Source organism: Chlorocebus sabaeus, chromosome X, assembly GCF_047675955.1.
Source record: "Chlorocebus sabaeus isolate Y175 chromosome X, mChlSab1.0.hap1, whole genome shotgun sequence".
NCBI lineage: Eukaryota > Metazoa > Chordata > Mammalia > Primates > Cercopithecidae > Chlorocebus > Chlorocebus sabaeus.
Genome location: NC_132933.1, coordinates 128,307,337 through 128,327,290, shown reverse-complemented (window position 1 = coordinate 128,327,290; position 19,954 = coordinate 128,307,337). Strand labels below are relative to the sequence as shown.

Sequence of the window (19,954 nt, the reverse complement as noted above, 5' to 3'; positions counted from 1 at the left end):
CACTTTACCCAACATTTCTGTTAATCATCCAACTCCTTTTCCCAGTTGGGACAGTTAAGAAGACTATTGCCATATGACCAAAATAATAAAAGTGCTCATCAAAGAAAGTTCAGAAAATGTGGGAAAAGAGAGAAGAGAATAAAAATTACCCATTTTAATAATTTAGTGAGAACATTATTTTATACATTTGAACTCATATCAGATTTATAGATAGGTGTGCAGCTGCAAATATTGTGTCTAATCTTTGTCTCCGTGAAATCCATAGTATTTGTGTATTTCTCTATCTCCAGCACTAATGCCCATCACACACACCCTTCCTGGCTGAATTCACTACCCCATGGTAGAAGCCTCTATCCTGCTGTCTGCATCAATATTGTTGGAGTTCTTCCTGTGTTTAATCTGTGATACTCATTATCTGTATTTTCAAATGGTCTTTCCAGCCAAGTGTGCATAACCTTTATTCCGCAGTGGGGAATTGGCCTTATATCAGTTACTTTTTCTACCCTGGCAAATGGGCTAGGCAACCTAGAAGGAAACCTGCAGGCCTCTTTTTTCCTTGTAGACCAAAGCACATGTCTCCAGTGAACTGTCTGCTTCATTTCCTATGGACCCTCCTCTTAATTTTTTGAGCATCAAATACTTATGCAGAAGCTATTTCTAGCTCCAAGTAAGACTGAGAGAGAATAAAGAAGGCACAGAGCACCAAAGGTTGAAAGGCCTGAAATTTCTTCTGTGTCTTCTAGCTAAAAGGCACTGGAGTCTCCTCCCCAAATGCCCCAGGAGCAACCATCAGAAAGTCTCAAGAGGCCCAGGCCTCACCAGCTCTTCTTACCAATCCCTGCCAAGTGTTGCCAAGGAAAGGAAGAAATGGATGTCAGCCTCTTTTGACTCTTAGTGAAGTCTTACTATTGCCTTCCTCTTTTTAGAGTAGTTGGTATTTTCACCCTGGCTTTTTACCTTCTTCCATTATCCTCTGAGATTTCTTAGTTAATCTTCTAACTCAGAATCTCTATAGCTAATCTTTTATTTCCTTCCTTTTGTTTTAAGCAGTTGGATGTTGCAAGAGTAAGGGCTCTGGGTTTTAATGACAGCCCTACTAATGATTTTCTTAGCTGTGAAGATCCTACATGGTTTAAGCATAGTCGGATGTCCAGCCTAAATGACCCTGTGTGGGCATGTGTGTGTGAGCCTCTTTGTGTGCACACATGTGTGTTTTATAGGTTTAATACATGTTGGTCAGGTGCAGTGGCTCACACCTGTAATCCCAGCACTTTGGGAGGCTGGGGGGGGTGGATCACCTGAAGTCAGGAGTTCGAGACCAGCCTGGCCAACATGGTGAAACCCCATCTCTACTAAAAATACAAAAGTTAGATGGGCATGGTGGCAGACACCTGTAATCCCAGCTACTCAGGAGGCTGAGGCAGGAGAATCGCTTGAACCCGGGAGATGGAGGTTGCAGTGAGCCGAGATCACACCATTACACTCCAGCCTGGGCAACAAGAGTGAAACTCCATCTCAAACAAACAGACAAACAAACAACAACAAAGTAGTGTTAAGCCCACTCCCATCCTTAGATCTCTTGAGACAGATTACAGAAAACTATGTAGAAGAGTAGAGACAACATTTTTATTTTTGACTAGACAGTTGTATCAACGTATAAAAATGGGGTGCATCTTGCGTAGCATTAATTGAATGTGCAGAACACTGAAGCATGCCTCCTTGCTGCTTATTTAGCACATTAATATCTACTTTTACACATCTGCAAATTATAGACTCCAGGTAGTGAATGCTAGAATTAGTGTTGTAAAGCAGGTCCTATTATCCTTTGGGAGGTGCCTTCCATTGTGACCCTTTTCCCTCCTTTCTTTGTAAGAAACTAGGAAATAAAATGGAAAATCCTGCTGTAAGATCATTTTAAAGGTATATACTTAAATACTTGGTATAAAAATCAATTCTCGCAGTGATGCTAAGTTGCCTGTGTTGTTCCTACATGCTATTATTGCTTAATATAATAGCACACAAATGGTATCCTCAGAGCGCGTGACATTATTCTGGTTCAGAAATAATGTCTTGTGCTCTCACTTTGGGCTCTTCAGGTTACAAGTAACAGAGACCCACTCATGCTAGCTCAAGAAAGATTTATCAAAAGAACCTGGTAGGTCCCATGATAATCCAAGGACAGGAAGCACTTTACAGTTGGAGCTATAGAAATTGGAATTATCAGCCTGGCCAACGTGGTGAAATCCCGTCTCTGCTAAAAATACCAAAATTAGCCAGGTATGGTGGCATGTGCCTGTAATCCCAGCAACTCTGGAGGCTGAGGCAGGAGAATTGCTTCAACACGGGAGGCGGAGGCTGCAGTGACCTGAGATTGCACCACTGCACTCCAGCCTGGGTGACAGAGTGAGACTCTATCAGAAAAAAAAAAAAAAAAGAAATTGGAATTAGGAAACAGAAAACAAGGTTGTTTTCTGTGTATCTTTGCAACTGGAGTTGCCAAGTCATGGCCTCTCCGCCTTTCTCCATGCCTGCTCCATTTACCTGTTTTTGTCTGTATACTGGATGACTCAGTGGCATCTTGTTGGGCACTCTAGTCCTTCACAGATCTCATGATAATTCTCAGTGTACCCTTTTGGCTTCTGCCCTGCCTGATCACCCCAACTGCCTTGATTCTAAATTCCCAAAAGATGCATTTAATTAACTCAGCTTATCTCTTTTTGCCCACGATCTTGATTCTAAATTCCCAAAAGATGAATTTAATTAACTCAGCTTATCTTTTTTTTTTTCCCTATGATCACAAGTTTTAGGATTCTGATCAGTCTGGAGATTGGTTGCCCTTACATTGGATGTTCTGCTCCCATTTGCGCAGTCTGCTGTGGTTTGGAACGTGAGATGTGGGGGCCTACTCCTTTAAAAAATCCCCGTTGGATCCCACTCAGGATGGGTTTGGGATAGGAAGGATGATGATAGACATGCCTTATTAGAATTTCTCTGAGACTTGAAAGTGTTCCTAAAAGGCAGCATATCAATTCCAGAAGGTGCAGTGCAGGTCACTGTTGTCTTTGTGGGCTTCCACCGTGGTGTACTGTGGCCAGGGCCAGAAAGTGCAGAAGGTGAATGTAGCCCATCAGCCTTACCTTCATCTTCAGATACTTGCAAAATAGATCTCGGATTCAGGTATGACTCTATGAGCAAGTGAATATGCTCATAGAGGGCCGTATCATTGGTTTTGACGAGTCTGTGAACCTCATATCAGATGATGCAGAAGAGATTCATTGTGAAACAAAGCCAAGAAAACCCCTGGGTCAGATCGTGCTAAAGGAGATCATATTCTGCCACAAAATGTCTCTAACCAGAAATGATCAAGGAAGTGAGAAACTGTTGAGAAATTGTTTTTTTAGGTGTCCTTTGTTGGGAGTATAGTTCTAAAATGTCTGTTCAGATTGTTTCCCTTATCCATATATATTATTACCAGATGACAATAAATGCTGTGGGATTGTTTTTATTAAAAATATAAATAAAACAATTAAAAACAGCCTATCAGCACTTTTCTAATGTTTTCTGGTCATTTACATTTACCTTTTTCTGACAGTGGCTTCTTAAACTTCAGCTTTATGATTTTCTGTATTCTATTAGACTCAAAGTTAGGGATCTTGGCATCTTCATTTTGATTTTCTCAACAGTCACTCAAATTCATCCTAGTCCAGCCTCTCATATTTGTTGTCTCAAGTGATTGCATGTATTCAAGATAGAGGCTAATTAATATTTGATAACAGAGTTCTGTGGTGAATTTTGAATAGGAAAATCTGATAAAGCAACCTCCATTATCTATTTAATTTTCCTGTGTGCTATTTATTAAAACGGATTCATGGCTAGTTTGGTTCTGTTGGGCTGATTTCTGTGTGAACCTTCACCCTGTTCTCAGCCTTTTAAAATTTTAGTCTTGGCCGGGCGTGGTGGTCACGCCTGTAATCTCAGCACTTTGGGAGGCCGAGGCAGGTGGATCACGAGGTCAGGAGACCAAGACCATCCTGGCTAACAAGGTGAAACCCTGTCTCTACTAAAAATACAAAAAATTAGCCAGGCATGGTGGCGGGCACCTGTAGTCCCAGCTACTTGGGAGGCTGAGGCAGGAGAATGATGTGAACCTGGGAGGTGGAGCTTGCAGTGAGCCGAGATCACGCCACTGTACTCCAGCCTGGGCAACAGAACAGAACCAGACTCTGTCTCAAAAAAAAAAAAAATTTTGTCTCATGTATTTACAGTTTAGTTATTTTAACCTGGGGAAGTATGTATGAGCCACACCTACAGTTTTGTTAATTATTTTATAATTAGTACCTTAAAACCCTTGAAAACAGATTCCTAAAATAAGGCATATCATTTATATTCAGAGGCAATAATAATTTTCTAATATTTTCTTCTAAAGATTGATGGTAAATATTGGCTCCAGTATATTGCACATAAAATAATTTGGCAGTTATCTTTTTTGAAATTTTGATTTCTAAATTTAAAAAATAGAAAAGTTTGATTAGAAAGCTTATTGTAAGTAGAATTTGCATTTTACTCTAAGTGTAAATTACAAGCCATTAGTTGAATTTTGGTTTTGATGGTGATTTCTTAAAGCTTTTTCATTTTTATGTTAAATTATTTTACTTAAACAGAAATATCCTGTTTGAGTATATAAGTGCTGTCACCCCAGTACCTCATAAGCATTCATGTCCTAGGAGAGATGAGTGGCAGAATTAGTGTGACTCAGACTTGACTTTCCAGGGAAGTGGTCTAGCTTCTCTTCCAAATTAGCTGCTAAGTTTTAAGAATGTGGACTCTCAGGCTTCAACATAGAGCTACTGCCTCAGAATTTCCAGGGGTTCCTTTCATAATCTGTACTCTTTCTTTCAAACCTGGTAACGAATCCCACACACAGCTAGATTGGGGAATGACTCTAGGCCTCTAATTCCCAGTCTCACCAAAAGGAACACCTCCTGTCAATGTAATTTACTGCATGTTGAGAACTTAATCATGGGCCAGAGGATCATTCCATTTAACAAATGCTCACTAAGTGTGTATTGTGTCCCAGGCATTGCAACATGCATTGTGTCCAAGGAATTTACAAAGATGCATAGTATATAGATAATATCATTAATGCCCTTTTGGCTAGCTGGTGTGTGTGAGTCTACATTGTGATGACTTGAGTTCTTCAAGGATCATCATGCAATTCTTAATTATAGCATTGATACACTATATTTTGTAGTGATGCTTTAAAAATTCTTAATCACACGTGGTTTTAGGAGCTGTACTGGGTCTTTGTGTTTTGAGTTGGCTGCTTCTGTCCGGGCTTGGTCTTTCACATGTTAAATTTGTGTAGCACGTTTTCTTAACAACGCTGTCATAATCATGCTACTGGGCAAGCGAATTCCATGAGAAATTAGGACATTTAGTGGGTGTAGATTATTTTTGTTTGGTAGTGAATGGAAGAGCACTGTTTAAACATCTTTATTACATACCTGGAGGAGTTGTTTTGTGGAGATGTGCTGGCTTTGTGTATGGATAATGAATGATCGTTTTTAGGTTTCAGTGTTTGTGATCTTGGAAATTCCTGTTCAACTTTGTGCTTTCACGTCACTAGGTGGAGATGTAGCATTGTTTGGTGGCATAGGCTAAGCCAGAGGAGTGAGTCTTGATTTCTCTTCTTTTGACAAAAGTACTTTAGAGATATTTGATAAGGTTTATTATAGCCTAGGAAAACACTTGTAAATTTAGTATAATTCAAAATTTTTAACTTTCTTTCTTTTTCAGGGTTGAAATTCAATCCTACTTAAGTGTCTATTTTCATACTGACCAACTCTTTGAAACATTTTTTTTCTCTTCTTACTGCTGTTTCCTTTTTGCTGTCCCTCATTATTTCACCTTGTCTGAGTTATTTTAATATCTCTATCTTTGGTTCTTTATAGGGATTTAATTCTAAAAGTTTAGTGAAAGAATCAGAATTCTTACTCTGAGGTCAAATAATAGATAAAAATTTAATTTGGTAGCAATATGAAGTCAATGAACCAAAATTTATAGTCTGAACATACCCTAATCTTATCTTTGTATTATTGTAGGTTAATAATGTCAATTTTTAACATTAACATTCTGTAGGGCTTACTTTTCCCCCTTTCCTTCCTTCCTTCTTTTTCTCACTTCTTGAATATTAAACAAGCACAATATCTACTTTTGCACAGTATTGATGTGGGGAATATAAAGGAAATAAGAGCCTGTCTCCAAAGAGCTGATAATCCTGTTGAGAACATTCCAAATGCACCCACGAAGCAGCAATTTTCTACTCCTAGGTATATACCCAAGAGAAATGAAGGCATATGTTCACACAAATGTTTGGACATGAAGGTTCATAGCAGCACTATTCATAATAGCCAAAAAGTGGAAACAACCCAGATGTCTACCAGCTGATGAATGGATAAAGAAAATATGGTATACTTGCACAATGGAATATAATATAGCAATAAAAAGAAATGAGGTTCTGATACATGCTATGATGTAGATGATGCTTGAAAACATGCTGGTGGAAGAAGCCAGTCACAGAAGACCGCATATTATTCCGTTTATGTAAAAAGTCCAGAATAGCAAATCTATAGAGACAAAGTAGATCCATGGTTGCCTAGGGCTGGGTGGAGGGGAGTAACTGCCAGCGGGTTTGGAACTTCTTTTGGTAGTGATGAAAATGTAAACTTGATTATAGTGATTAATGCACAGCTCTGACTATATACTAAAAACCACTGAGTTGTATGTACTTTTTTTTTTTTTTTGAGATGGAGTCTCACTCTGTTACCCAGGCTGGAATGCAGTGGCGTGATCTTGGCTCACTGCAACCTCTGCCTCCCGGGTCCAAGTAGTTCTCCTGCCTCAACCTCCTGAGTAGCTAGGACTACAGGCACCCGCCACCATGCCTGGCTAATTTTTGTATTTTTAGTAGAGAAGGGGTGTCACCATGTTGACCAGGCTGGTCTTGAACTCCTGACCTCAAGTGATCCCCCTGCCTCGGCCTCCCAAAGTGCTGGGATTACAGGTGTGAGCCACTGCGCCCGGCCTTGTGTACACTTTACTTTCAGTGAGTGAATTGTATGGTATAAGAATTATCTCCGATAAAGATTTTTTAAAAGTAAACTTTACTTTCAATGAGTGAATTGTATGGTATAATAATTATCTCCAATAAAGATTTTTTAAAAGTAAATTACCAAAAGGTTTAAAATTTATCAAACCAAGGTTTTTAAAAAATTTTTAATTTATTTTTATTTATTTTTTTTTATTTTGAGATGGAGTCTCACTCTGACCCCCAGGCTGGAGTGCGGTGGCATGATCTCGGCTCACTGCAACCTCTACCTCCTGGGTTCAAGCAATTCTCCTGCCTCAGCCTCCCAACTAGCCTCCCAACTAGCTGGGATTACAGACACTCACCACCATGCATGGCTAATTTTTGTATTTTTAGTAGAGACGGGGTTTCACCATGTTGGCCTGGCTGGTCTTGAACTCCCGGCCTCAAGTGATCAGCCCACCTCGGCCTCCCAAAGTCCTGGGTTTACAGGCGTGAGCCACTGCACGTGGCTCAAGGACTGTTTGTTGACCATCTACATAGGCACTATACGAAGTTCTATGCAAGTTATAAAACAAGTGTTAAGACACAAACACTGACCTCAGATTGTTTACAGTTCGAGGGAAAAGGCATACATGCAGTATCCAATGTCTTGTAATGCACCTTTGCTTTCTAAATTTGCTCCCCATCTTTGAATCTCCTGAGTTCTGTCTTCCAGCTATTTCTGTAATGGCTCTGATCTTCTTACCATATGTCTTTTATTTTATCCTTTAAAAAGTGAACTGTTGCTCCTCAGACTTTGATAAATATCAGCCCCAGCCTGTTACCTTTAACTAATTGAAAGGACCTTTTAAAGTGATAGTGGCATCTCCAGTAATTTAAATTGTGTGGCTCATGGAAATCCATTCATTCAGCAAATACTTACTGAGGTTTCACTTACAAATAACTCTGGCAAATCACAAGACTGTTGGCATTATTATTTTTAAGATCATGACAAATATTATTTTGCTACAATTTAGTCAGGTTGCATGGTGCTTGGAAAGTATAGTCTTGAGTTCCTAAATTTTCATGAAAAATATCTTCTGGTAATAGTTATAAGTTAAACAATACGTGTTTGGTATAGAGCTAGCTGAATTGCCAATATTCTAGTATGTTGCCATTGTTATGGTCATTAAAACTTTAAGAAAAGAAAGCCAGGCATGGTGGCTCATGCCTGTAATCCCAGCACTTTTGGGAGGCCAAAGTGGGTGGATCACCTGAGGTCAGGAGTTCGAGACCAGCCTGGCCAACATAGTGAAACCTCATCTCTACTAAAAATACAAAAATTAGCCGGACGTGGTGCCATCCGCCTGTAATCCCAGCTACTCGGGAGGCTGAGGCAGGAGAATCGCTTGAGCCTGGGACACGGAGGTTGCAGTGAGGCGATATGGCACCACTGCTTTCCAGCCTGGGCAACAGAGTGAGACTGTCTCAAAAAACAAACAAACAAAAAAATCCTTTAAGAAAAGAGAGATTAGCTGGGCATGGTGGCATGTGCCTGTAAGGCCAGCTACTTGGGAGGCTGAGGTGGGAGGACTGCTTGAGCCCAGTAGTTCGAGCCTGCAGTGAGCTATGATCACACCACTGTACTCTAGCCTAGGCGACAGAGTGAGACGCTGTCTTGGAAAAAATAGAAAAGAGAACTTTTGTTTTAGTCATGGTAATTCTATTAAAGCCACAAAAGGATATTTTGTAAAAGGTTGTAGTTGATTAATTCTACATCCATCTGTTTAGACAGTTTCTTTATCTTATATACCTATAGATATATACATGCACATGCATGCACACACACACACACATACATGCTTGTGCCTATATGTTATTAGTGCAGCAGCTAAACTTTTTCCTTTTCTTGTAGATGCATATGAAACAGCCAAGATGCTGTGTGAACAGTATTACCTGGTAGCTCCAGAGCTGGAAGTTGAAGAATTCAATGGTAAAAGAAAACTAATTTTAACCTTACATTCAAAAAAGCTGACTAAGAAGCTCTTTATACCTAAGCCATATTTCAGTGAGATCCAAAATTTTTTCATTTTCTTATATATTTTGTAAACTTTCTGTGCCTTTGGTCAATCAGATATATTATTGTAAGGAGTGTTTATACAGGAATGTGTAATGTGTTAGACCCCAGAATTCTTGGAACAGAAGTAATCAAGGTAGAGTATGTACAAAGGTATAAATAGGCTCTTCTCAAAGTAACAAATGCAAACAGTCAATAAACATATGGAAAAGTGTTTAACTTCACTAATCAAGGAAGTACAAACAAAAACACAGACAAATGCCTTTTTTTTTTTTTTTTTTTTTTTTGAGAAGGAGTCTCACTCTGCTGCCCAGGCTGGAGTACAGTGGTGTGATCTCAGCTCACTGCAGCCTCTGCCTTCCAGGTTCAAGTGATTCTCCTGCCTCAGGCCCCTGAGTAGCTGGGATTACAGGTGCCTGCCACCATGCCTGGCTAATTTTTGTATTTTTAGTAGAGACGAGGTTTCACCATGTTGGCCAGGCTGGTCTTGAGCTCCTGACCTCAGGTGATCCACCCGCCTCGGCCTCCCAAAGTGCTGGGATTACGGTCGTGAGCCACCGCGCCCGGCCAGAAATGCCATTTTTGTCTTTCAAAATGACAGTGATTAAAACATTTTAATGCTTTGAATTTGTGCCCACAAAAATACTTTCTCACCAGCACATATATTTCTTGTATAAGCTTAAAGTGGTATACCCTTTCTAAAAAATGCCAACAATGTTCTTTCTGTTTGGCCCAGTAAATAAGTTAATAATGGTCATATTCTTTGGTCCAGTAAATTAAACTTCCGAACATTTATTATAAGAAAATAGAGGCTGGACACGGTGGTTCATGCCTGTAATCCCAGTACTTTGGGAGGCCAAAGTGGGTGGATCTCTTGAGTCCAGGAGTTTAAGACCAGCCCAAGTGACATGGCGAAACCCCATCTCTACAAAAAATACAAAAATTAGCCAGGCGTGGTAGCACATGCTTGTATTCTCAGCTGCTTGGGAGGCTGAGGCAGGAGAATCACTTGAACCCGGGAGGCGGAGGTTGCAGTGAGCTGAGATAGTGCCATAGCACTCCACCCTCGGCAATAGAGTGAAACCCCATCTCAAAAAACAAACAAAAATATATGAAAATAGAGATGCACAGATTTATGTACAAGATTGATGATCACAGTAGTTTTCTTATAAAGTTAGAAAACAACCCAAGTTTTCCACAATAGAGCATTGTTTAACTGAATTGTGGTACACCTATAATTTAGAATACTATGCAGCCCTTAAAAATGATGCTTTAAACGAATAATGTATGGGAAAAATTGAGATGTTTTTTAAAAATACAGGCTATAAAAGTTTATAATAGTGGAAGTTCATTCGAAAATATTTTGAAGGATTTATACTACCAAAATACAAATAGCAGCTCTCTGGGTAATGGGGTTACAGATGATTTTTATGTTCATCATATGATTGCATATTTATTTACATATTCCTTTTATTTTTTATTTGTAAATTATGGAAGAGACATGCTCATCACAAAAATACAAATACAGAAATGTGAGTGAAAAGGGAAATCCCCCACTACTTTCTCAGTCCCATACAGAGTTTTGGTTTTTGCATAAAGCATGTATAGCTTTAACCCTATTTATAACGTGTTTTTCACTTCACCTTGAAGACCTTTGCAAGTATTAATCTCATTTAGAGATTATCCATAGTGTAGCTTACCATAATTTATTTAACTATTTTCCTATGGGTATACATTTAGGATTTCCGGTTTTCCTATATTCCATATAATGAGCTATGAAAGAGTGTGAGAGGTGGGGAGGGTGGAAAAATTTGTGAACATATGAAAGGTTGGATTCCTAGATGTGGAATGACAGGGTGTGAGCATTTACAATTAAAGATAAACCAGGCCAGGCATGGTGGCTCACACCTGTAATCCCAGCACTTTGGGTGGCTGAGGCAGGAGAATCTCTTGAGCCCAGGAGTTCGAGACCAGCCTGGGCAAGATAGCAAAACCTTGTCTCTACACAAAATAGAAAAATTAGCTGGGCATAGTGGCATGTGTCTGTAATCCCAGCTACTCAGGAGGCTGAAGTGGGAGGATCGTTTGAGCCCAGGAGGTAAGAGGCTGCAGTGAGCTGAGATCACATGACTGCATTCCAGCCTGGGTGACAGAGCAAGACCCTGTCTCAAAAAAAAAAAAAAAAAAAAAAGATAAACCAAATTCCCCCTCAGAAGTACATTAAAAATGTATTTCTCTTATAATGAGATTAAACTGTGAAAGGAGTTCAGGCTGCTGTTGAAGGACATGGCCCCTCCATTTGACTAGAAGGCATGAAGTCAAAGCTGCTTTCAAGGTCTCTTGAGTTCTCTGAGAAGAGTCATATCCCCATTGAATAAATACACTACCAGGACCAAGGGGGCTTGTCTGGAGTGTTCCTGATGAGAACCATCTTAATATTCTCTCTCTCTCTTCATACGGACTAGGCCGGAGCTGACCTCACATCCACGGGTAGTAACAAATTGCTCTTTTGCGTGAGTGGCAGCCTCCCTCATTCTAAAGGCCAAAGCAGCAGGCCTATTCTTGCTGATTCCCAAGTGCCAGCCATGTCAGCACATTCCGTCCCCACTGAGGCTGTCATGCTGGGCAGCTCTCCCACCAGGAGAGGAGCTTTCCGACTCTTTTTGGCATTGTTTCACAAATTACAGAAGCCCCCTTTCAATCATGTTCTGAAGCCCCTTGTCCTATCACTAAGATAAATGAATGCTGGTGTTTCTAGGTAGTCTCTAGCTTTATGTTGCTTTGGGTAGTGTAGTGATTATTTTTATGTATAATTTCTTAATGCTAGAGCTCTCTGTGAACATGATTAAGGAATGTGCTTTTGCCTTAACAAGTTCTATGTTGGAGATGCAGGTTGGAGGTTGATCCTGAACACCTTAAGTGGATGCTTTTTTATTTTGGAAGGAGAACTGTCTGGAAATAAAATTCCTTATATCTAATGGTATTTCTTAAATGCTGTTTCAACTAATGGCATTTGGAGCAATGATTGTACAAAATAGAGACTTTATTATTTCTGGAGTCTTGAACATGACAAACCTAGGCCATTTTTTTAATTGACTTTTAAAAATGTGCCCTTAGATGGAAAATTCATATTCTACTTATTTATAAGTCAGCAAACATCTATTAAGCATCTACTACTTAACAGCTAGCCTCGAGACCCAGAACTAGGAAAGAGTCATGGACAAAAACATCTGACATGGTTTTAAAAGGAAGGAAAGAAATCTAAACTATAATGTTCCCAAAGAAAAGTGCAAGTAATTGAGCAAGCCTTTAGATGGCTCCTAGAGAATGTTGTTTAAACTGAAAAAACAAAACAAAACAAAACAAAAAAAAACCCCACTATATAAAAGGCGTTTGCCTTTTCTTGAGATTTGGGGTGAAAATGTTGAATTCATAAGGCTGTTTATGTAACTAATGATGCCATTTGGTACAAGATAAACTGAGCACCCAGCTTGTTCCTCGAGCCCCATTAAAATGACAATAAAGGAGCCAGGCGCAATGGCTCACGCCTGCAATCCCAGCACTTTGGGAGGCCGAGGTGGGCGAACACCTGAGGTCAGGAGTTCGAGACCAGCCTGTCCAACATGGGGAAACCCCGTCTCTACTAAAAATACAAAAATTAACCAGGAGTGGCAGCGCACACCTGTAATCCCAGCCACTCAGGAGGCTGAGACAGGATAATCGCTTGAACCCGGGAGGTGGAGGTTGCAGTGAGCCGAGATGGCGCCACTGCACTCCAGCCTGGGCAACAGAGCAAGACTCTGTCTCAAAAAATAAATACATAAAAATAAAAATAATTGCTCTTTGAAGAGTTCAGGATTAGAATCAAAAGCTCTTGGTTCAGGTGTCCAGTTTCGGTGCCACTTCTGGGACTATGGGCAAGTCACACAGACTTCCCAAAGCCTGTTTCCATGCCGCTAAACACCACCACCCTGCTAGGAGCCAGGAAATGTCAGGAGGAGTCAATTGAATAATGTATGTGAAAGCTCTTTGTAGACTGCTAAGAATCAAGCAAATGTGAACTCTAATTTATATTATTGTTAATTACTTTATTAGAGGAAGTAGCTGGTCGAAATGACAGCATTCTACCTGAGAGAGTTCATGTAGTTTCAATCTCTTAAGTGATTTTGGGTCATGAGGAGGAGGAAGGACTATATTTTTGAGCACATCTACTCTGTATCCCACACTCTTCTTAGTGCTTGACTCGGGTTTTGGTGTTTCTCAGATTTTCTTCAGACGATCCATGGTGCAAGGGGAAAAAATCGTAGGTCTCTAGGGGTTTATCTGCTAGCTGCTTGAGAAAAAGTTACGTGAACCTTACATTCTATGCTATAAGATGTCTTGTTTGTCATAATTTAACAAAATTGAACACTGCCATTTAGTCCAGTTCACCAGCCCTTTGTTTATTTTCCCTGTTGCTCCACATTCCCCGTGGAATTCCCCCTGGGGTCAGTGGCAGAAGGTAGCCCCCAATTTGAAAAACACCCAGTGATATCTGTCTGGCCTTCTGTAATACTCAGGATGTTATGGCATAGGTGATAATATTCCAATTCTGCTCAACAAAGTTTCAAAGAGATTGAGTGATTTATCCAAGGTCACATAGCTGGTAAGTGAAGGAACGGGGTTTCACCCCAGGTTTGTTTGATTCCAAAGCATATGCTTTTGCTCAGCCCTGCCTTTAGAGGTGGAAACCCAAGTTAGCCTTTTATAGAGCTCTATTTTACACACTTGGAAAATAGAGTGCAAACATCATTCTTGAGTTTCTCCTAGTTTGGGTCCTTATTGATTGATGGTTTTGTCTCTGTTTTCAGCCAAAGCGCCAGACAAACCTATTCAGGTGGTTTATGTGCCCTCACATCTGTTTCATATGCTATTTGAGTTGTTCAAGGTAAGTGGAATTTTAAAAACATGGAAAGAAGTCTTCATTTTAAATTACTTTGATTCAGAGCATAATGGATTCATTAGATTAGCATAAGAAAAAGGTTTTGCATAACCATTTTAAAAATTCTATTTCTGATATCCTGTGGGTTTTATAATTTGTACACTGTGAGATGAAAAATTGCTGTGTACAGTATAGTTTTCATGAATATTAGTACATATCGATTTTGAAGCTTAATTGCACTTTAGTGATTTTATGTAAAATCCATACTGTTTTTTTCTTTAGTTATGAGATTAGAGATGCTTTTTAGTTTCCAAACCTGGCAAAGGCTTTATTGGTGGTAGCCTGATCAAAATAAAAATATGTTTATACATATTTATGCTTCTGAAAATTAACCACACTGGTACATTAGTGGTTGTTCCAATCCTGAGAGATCCTGCAACCCTTTTATAAAATATTTGAATCAATTCAGAAGATCCAAGAGAGGCAGAGAAAGATGTAGATGAGCTGGACCAAAAGAACCAGCCCCCACCACCCCACCAAATTCTTTAGACTCTGCAACTTAAGCTGTTGCTTTTGTTAATCAGTAGCTAATGACATTTACAGTAGCAGTATTACAGGCACAAGGCATTTGAGCTAAAATTTCATTTCTTCCAATGCGTGAAACACTAAATTGAACACCTGAAAAATCAGTTATGCTGATTTGCTTCCAAAAATTAGAGTGTTACTGATGTAATGCTTTAAGGTTGAAATGGGCATTCAATTGTGAACTTTCTCTTCAGCAGCTGTGGCTTTTTCAGAATTTCTTTTTAACCAATATTTCTTCTACTTTGATTAATTTTTGTGGGAAGCATGCATCCTTTCAGTTTTTCTGCCTCCTTTAGAGAAAAGGTGCTCTATAAATGCAGACTGATAAATAGGATTTAAAGTACACAAATGAGCCTCTGCATAGCCTCATTACATGCGATAAAAACATTCCTCTGGATTGAGTTGAATAATTTAAATACCGTAAAGCAAAAAAAAAAAAAAAAAAAAAAAAAAAAAGAGAAGAAGAAGAAGAAGGAGAGAAAAATAAATATTTAGCATGTTGGATGAGGCTAAAACTAGGTGAAAAACAAAGTGTCAGGAAATTTTTCCTTGATTTGAGCACGTTTAGCTAAGCTCTTTAGAGGGAAAGTGCCATAAAAATCCAACTAATATTTGCCCCAAAAAAGGGTTGTTGGGTATAGGTCATCTTGCACTTCTTTCTCTTTAAAAATTGTGGTTTGTGATTCGGCAGTATGATTAACAAAAAGATCTTATTATTTTAGAACTCAATGAGAGCGACAGTCGAACTCTATGAAGACAGAAAAGAGGGCTACCCCGCTGTTAAAACCCTTGTTACTTTGGGTAAAGAAGACTTATCCATTAAGGTAACTGTTTTATGTGCATGTATACTTTAATTATCAGTTGTGATTTAATAGTATCTAGACATTGAAAAATCAGAGGGAAGAAAATTGACATTTATTGAGTGTCCTATTTGTAAGTTCTATGCTAGATCCTTGGCTTAAGTTACCTTATTTAAACTTCATTAGAACCATGTTATTCATGGAGTTGAACAAGACCTCAACACCAAGCCTGTTGGATCCTACTGTACCATTCGGCCACCTTTGCTTTACACTGTTCACAAAGGAACCACGTGTCACTGGGGATTCAAACTCCTTGTACATTTTAGAGTAATCTGCTATGTACTTTATTTAATGAACCCATTGCCTCCTACTAAGTATAGATCAACTTCTTTGTTTTGATTGTTAACATTTTGTACATTGCAGATCAGTGACCTAGGCGGTGGTGTCCCACTTCGAAAAATAGATCGTCTTTTTAACTACATGTATTCGACTGCTCCTAGACCCAGCCTGGAGCCTACCAGAGCTGCCCCTTTGGTAAGCATCTCAAACTGCTGCTGAAGGAAAGATCGTAAACACGGGGAGGGGCTCAGAGGGAGCTGCCTCTCTCCCCAGGTTGTCACATTAGTGTAGTTGATTTAGAATGTTGCGGTTTGGAGGAGGGGGAATTTTTTGCCTTGGCTACTTTCTTTGTACTTCTATTTCCTCTCTGATTTATCTCTAAGAAACACTCCGAGCTGAGTGCCTCACTCCCAAATACAGAGAAAAAGTACCTCATCGTGGTAAGACTGCTACTGGAGCACCATTTTCCACTTTGTGCTACCCTTGGAAGGGGTAGAAGTTACCAGTGGGTGAGCAAAGGGACAGTACTGAATGCATAGCTGCCGCTTGGTCCTGCACACTCTGGCGTGCATACCACAGAGGCGCGAATCACCTAGTGCCTTGGAATCTCCACTGTCAAATTTGTTTATATAATTAAAATGTTAAATTATGGAAACATTAAATTTTTATATTAAATAACATTAGCATGAAACACATAGGTGGTGTATGCGTTTTCAGAGCCCTTTCTGTCTCACTCTGGAAATAACCTTCAGCCCTATTAAGGCAGTGAGAAAAGCCTCTGGTTACCATGGTAGCATTTAGATCCTGGTAGGGCCACACTTGCTTCCCCTGCTGAGTGTTTCTAATTGACAAACAACAATTGAACCCTTTGTCATTAAACACAGCAACATATCTATCAGTCTGCAAAATGGTTCAGGGTATAAATTAAGTTTCATTTTAAAGTCCTACCTGACTGATAAGCACATAAGATTATATTTTATTTGTATGAATAAAATCAAACACTTTGCATCCTTTATTTGAGACAGAGTTTGTTAACTCAGCATGTTGGAAACAGGAAATCATTTATATAGGATTCGAGAAAATTCATGAAAGATCACGTTTGAGAGGCATTGCCTCGACTAGGCTCTGGCATGCACTTAAATACACATCAAAAGGAAAAAAGGCAGCACAAACAAATCTAGCACCTTCCCCAGTTGTTTAAAAGAAATATAGATTGTCTCTTTCAGGTCTTAAAATAGCATCTTGAGGAACTGGGGACTTGTAAGAGACCTTTAAAAATTAAGCACGCACACTCCCATTGTATAGATGAGGAAATGAGGAAATGACCTTGCCCAAAGTCATTGAACTAATTAACTGCAGAGCTGGTGCTGGCCATGTCTGTGTTCTTTCCAGTGTACTATGTGGCCTTTCCTTTTGAAGAAATGCTTCTGCTAGTGGCTCTCCCAGTTAAGAAACTGGCCTGTAATCCTAGCACTTTGGGAGGCCCAGGTGGGTGGATCACTTGAGGTCAGGAGTTCGAGACCAGCCTGGCCAACATGGTGAAACCCAGTCTCTACTAAAAAGACATGAAAATAGTCAGGAGCAGTGGCGCACACTTGTAATCCCAGCTACTCAAGAGGCTGAGGCACAAGAATTGCTTGAACCTGGGAGGTGGAGGTTGCAGTGAGCCAAGATTATGCCACTGCACTCCAGCCTGGGCGACAGAGCGAGACTCTGCCTCAAAAAAAAAGAAAAAGAAACTCTCCTCAGCTTTAAAGTGGGCACATGGATATGTACTACTAGAAAACATAATTTCCTCATTGAGCAACTTGCACTTTTACACCTCTGTGCCTTTACACATGCATTTCTGTTGTGAGAATATCCACCCAGCGAACTCCTGCTGACGCTTTGACCCTCTGGGAAACCTTTCCCGAACCTCAGCCAATCCGAGGTCCAGACCCCTCCTCTGCACTCTGGGAGTCTGGGCTTACACTCACATCTGCATTGGCCTCGGAGCTCTCGCCTGTTCTGTGTTGGACCTGAGGGCAGGCTCTGGGCCTTGCTTGAGCATAGAAGGCAGATTTCCTCACATCTCTTCCTAGAGTGAGCTAGTTTCTTTGCTGTGGTTACCTGAGTCACTACTATAGATATCTCATCTTCACTACTGGCCATATTCAGCAAGTCCTAAAGCCCTCAAATAATGGAGTATGTTCTTTTACCCTCTGCCCTTTCAGTTAGACGCTACCCTGAGAGAAGGTATCAAGGAGAGATGTTAGAAAAGGGCAGAAATCCATGTAACTTCATAAAATTGCTGCTCCCAGTAGCTAGAGTACCAGCTTCGATTTATTTAGTTTTACTGTGGTAAGCACTGTGCCAAGATTTGATACTTGTTATATTATTTAATCCTTATAGCAGCTCTGAGGTCAGTTTTTTTTTTAATCATATATTCAGATGAAAAATCGGTCTCAAAGAGGTTGAGCAAACTGCTCAGAGTCACACAGAAAGTGGATTTCAACTTGGGTCTATCTGAGTCTAAGGTCCATGTGACTCTATGCACATGATCCCCTGCCCTCCTTCCTTAACCTTGTTCATAGATTTAACCAGAAGTGAGGAAGCTTGGTGTTAAAATATCTCCTTCCACACCCTGCCCCACTGCCACCGCAAACGATATTACATTTAGTTTCGATTCGTATTGTTCTTGTCCATACCTGAGACCTTTTTTTTTCTCCCTGAACACCTGTTATTGACAGTCAGAGTTCCATGACATAGAGATATAGGAGGGTACTGAAAATTTTTTTAATCTCTAAAAATATCTGAGCTATAATATACCAAAATATTCTCACATTCCCGGAACCTTAGAAGTTGCCTCTCAGATAATTGTTTTCCTTTCCGTGTTCTCATCTTGTTACTTGTAGATTTGCACTCAGCACTGCGCTATTGATTTTCACTTCTAAGAGCAGGGAAATCTGATCATGGGACATTGAAATGATGTGGTTTAGTTTTGTCATCAGGTCACATTCCTCTTGATTTGGAATGTGCTTTTTTTTTTTTTTTTTTCTTTTGTGGAGATGGAGTCTCGCTCTGTCACCCAGGCTGGAGTGCAGTGGCGCCATCTCAGCTCGCTGCAACCTCCACCTCCCAGGTTCAAGCGATTCTCCTGCCTCAGCCTCCTGAGTAGCTGGGACTACAGTCTCCCACCACCTCGCCCAGCTAATTTTTGTAGTAGAGATGGGGTTTCGCCATGTTGGCCAGGCTGGTCACGAATTCCTGACCTCAAGTGATCTACCTGCCTCAGCCTTCCAAAGTGCTGGGATTACAGGTGTGAGCCACCGTGCCCAGCCTTGGAATGTGCTTTTTAAAAATGACAAAACTTTGCTTTTAAATGTTAAAAAAGTATTAGTCAAAAAATAGAATATTTTTATTATTATCCAAACATATAAGACATGTTTTTGCAGGGTGAAAATAAAGAGGTTGTTTGCCATAGAAGAGGATATACATCATTGTAAAGGTTGAGTCAGTAATTTCTTTGATTTAAATCTGAATCAAGAATTTATTTTAACCTTCTCTGAATGGTCATCATATAAAATGTATTAGCATTTGTGCATGTCTCACTGTATTAATTTTCTTTTCTCAATAGGCTGGATTTGGTTATGGTTTGCCAATTTCCCGTCTGTATGCTAGATATTTTCAAGGAGATCTGAAACTGTATTCCATGGAAGGAGTGGGTACTGATGCTGTCATTTATTTGAAGGTACTGCATTTTATTTGTTAGTATGAGGCATCTTTGCTTTTTAAAGCTTTAAGTTCTAATCGCTGATTGAGAATAGCGATCGTCTCTTAGATTCATCTCAGATTTACTTCACTTACCCATGAAAACCATGTTATGCCTCACCCTTGATTCTATGCTCAGGTATAGCAAAATATGAAACGTGGAGGTATAGAAATTAAAATACTGATTTTGGCCAGGCACGGTGGCACATGCCTGTAATCCCAGCACTTTGGGAGGCTGAGGTGGGCAGATCACCTGAGGTCAGTAGTTCGAGACCAGCCTGGCCAACATGGTGAAACCCCATGTCTACTAAAAATACAAAAAATTAGCTGGTGTGGTGGTGCACGCGTCTAGTCCAAGCTTCTCAGGAGGCTGAGGCAGGAGAGTCACTTGAACCTGCGAGGCAGAGGTTGCA

General features: G+C 40.0%; 1 protein-coding gene and 1 pseudogene across 1 annotated transcript in view; both read left to right on the top strand.

Moving 5' to 3' along the window:
• Positions 1-19,954, top strand: part of PDK3 (pyruvate dehydrogenase kinase 3) — an 85,891-nt gene that overhangs the window by 45,915 nt on the left and 20,022 nt on the right. The window contains exons 6-10 of the mRNA XM_007991314.3: positions 8,985-9,062; positions 13,997-14,073; positions 15,375-15,476; positions 15,876-15,986; positions 19,408-19,521. Coding sequence (XP_007989505.1) covers positions 8,985-9,062; positions 13,997-14,073; positions 15,375-15,476; positions 15,876-15,986; positions 19,408-19,521 — 482 coding nt within the window. The remainder of the gene's footprint in view (positions 1-8,984; positions 9,063-13,996; positions 14,074-15,374; positions 15,477-15,875; positions 15,987-19,407; positions 19,522-19,954) is intronic.
• On the top strand, positions 772-3,865 carry LOC119619995 (small nuclear ribonucleoprotein E-like; annotated as a pseudogene).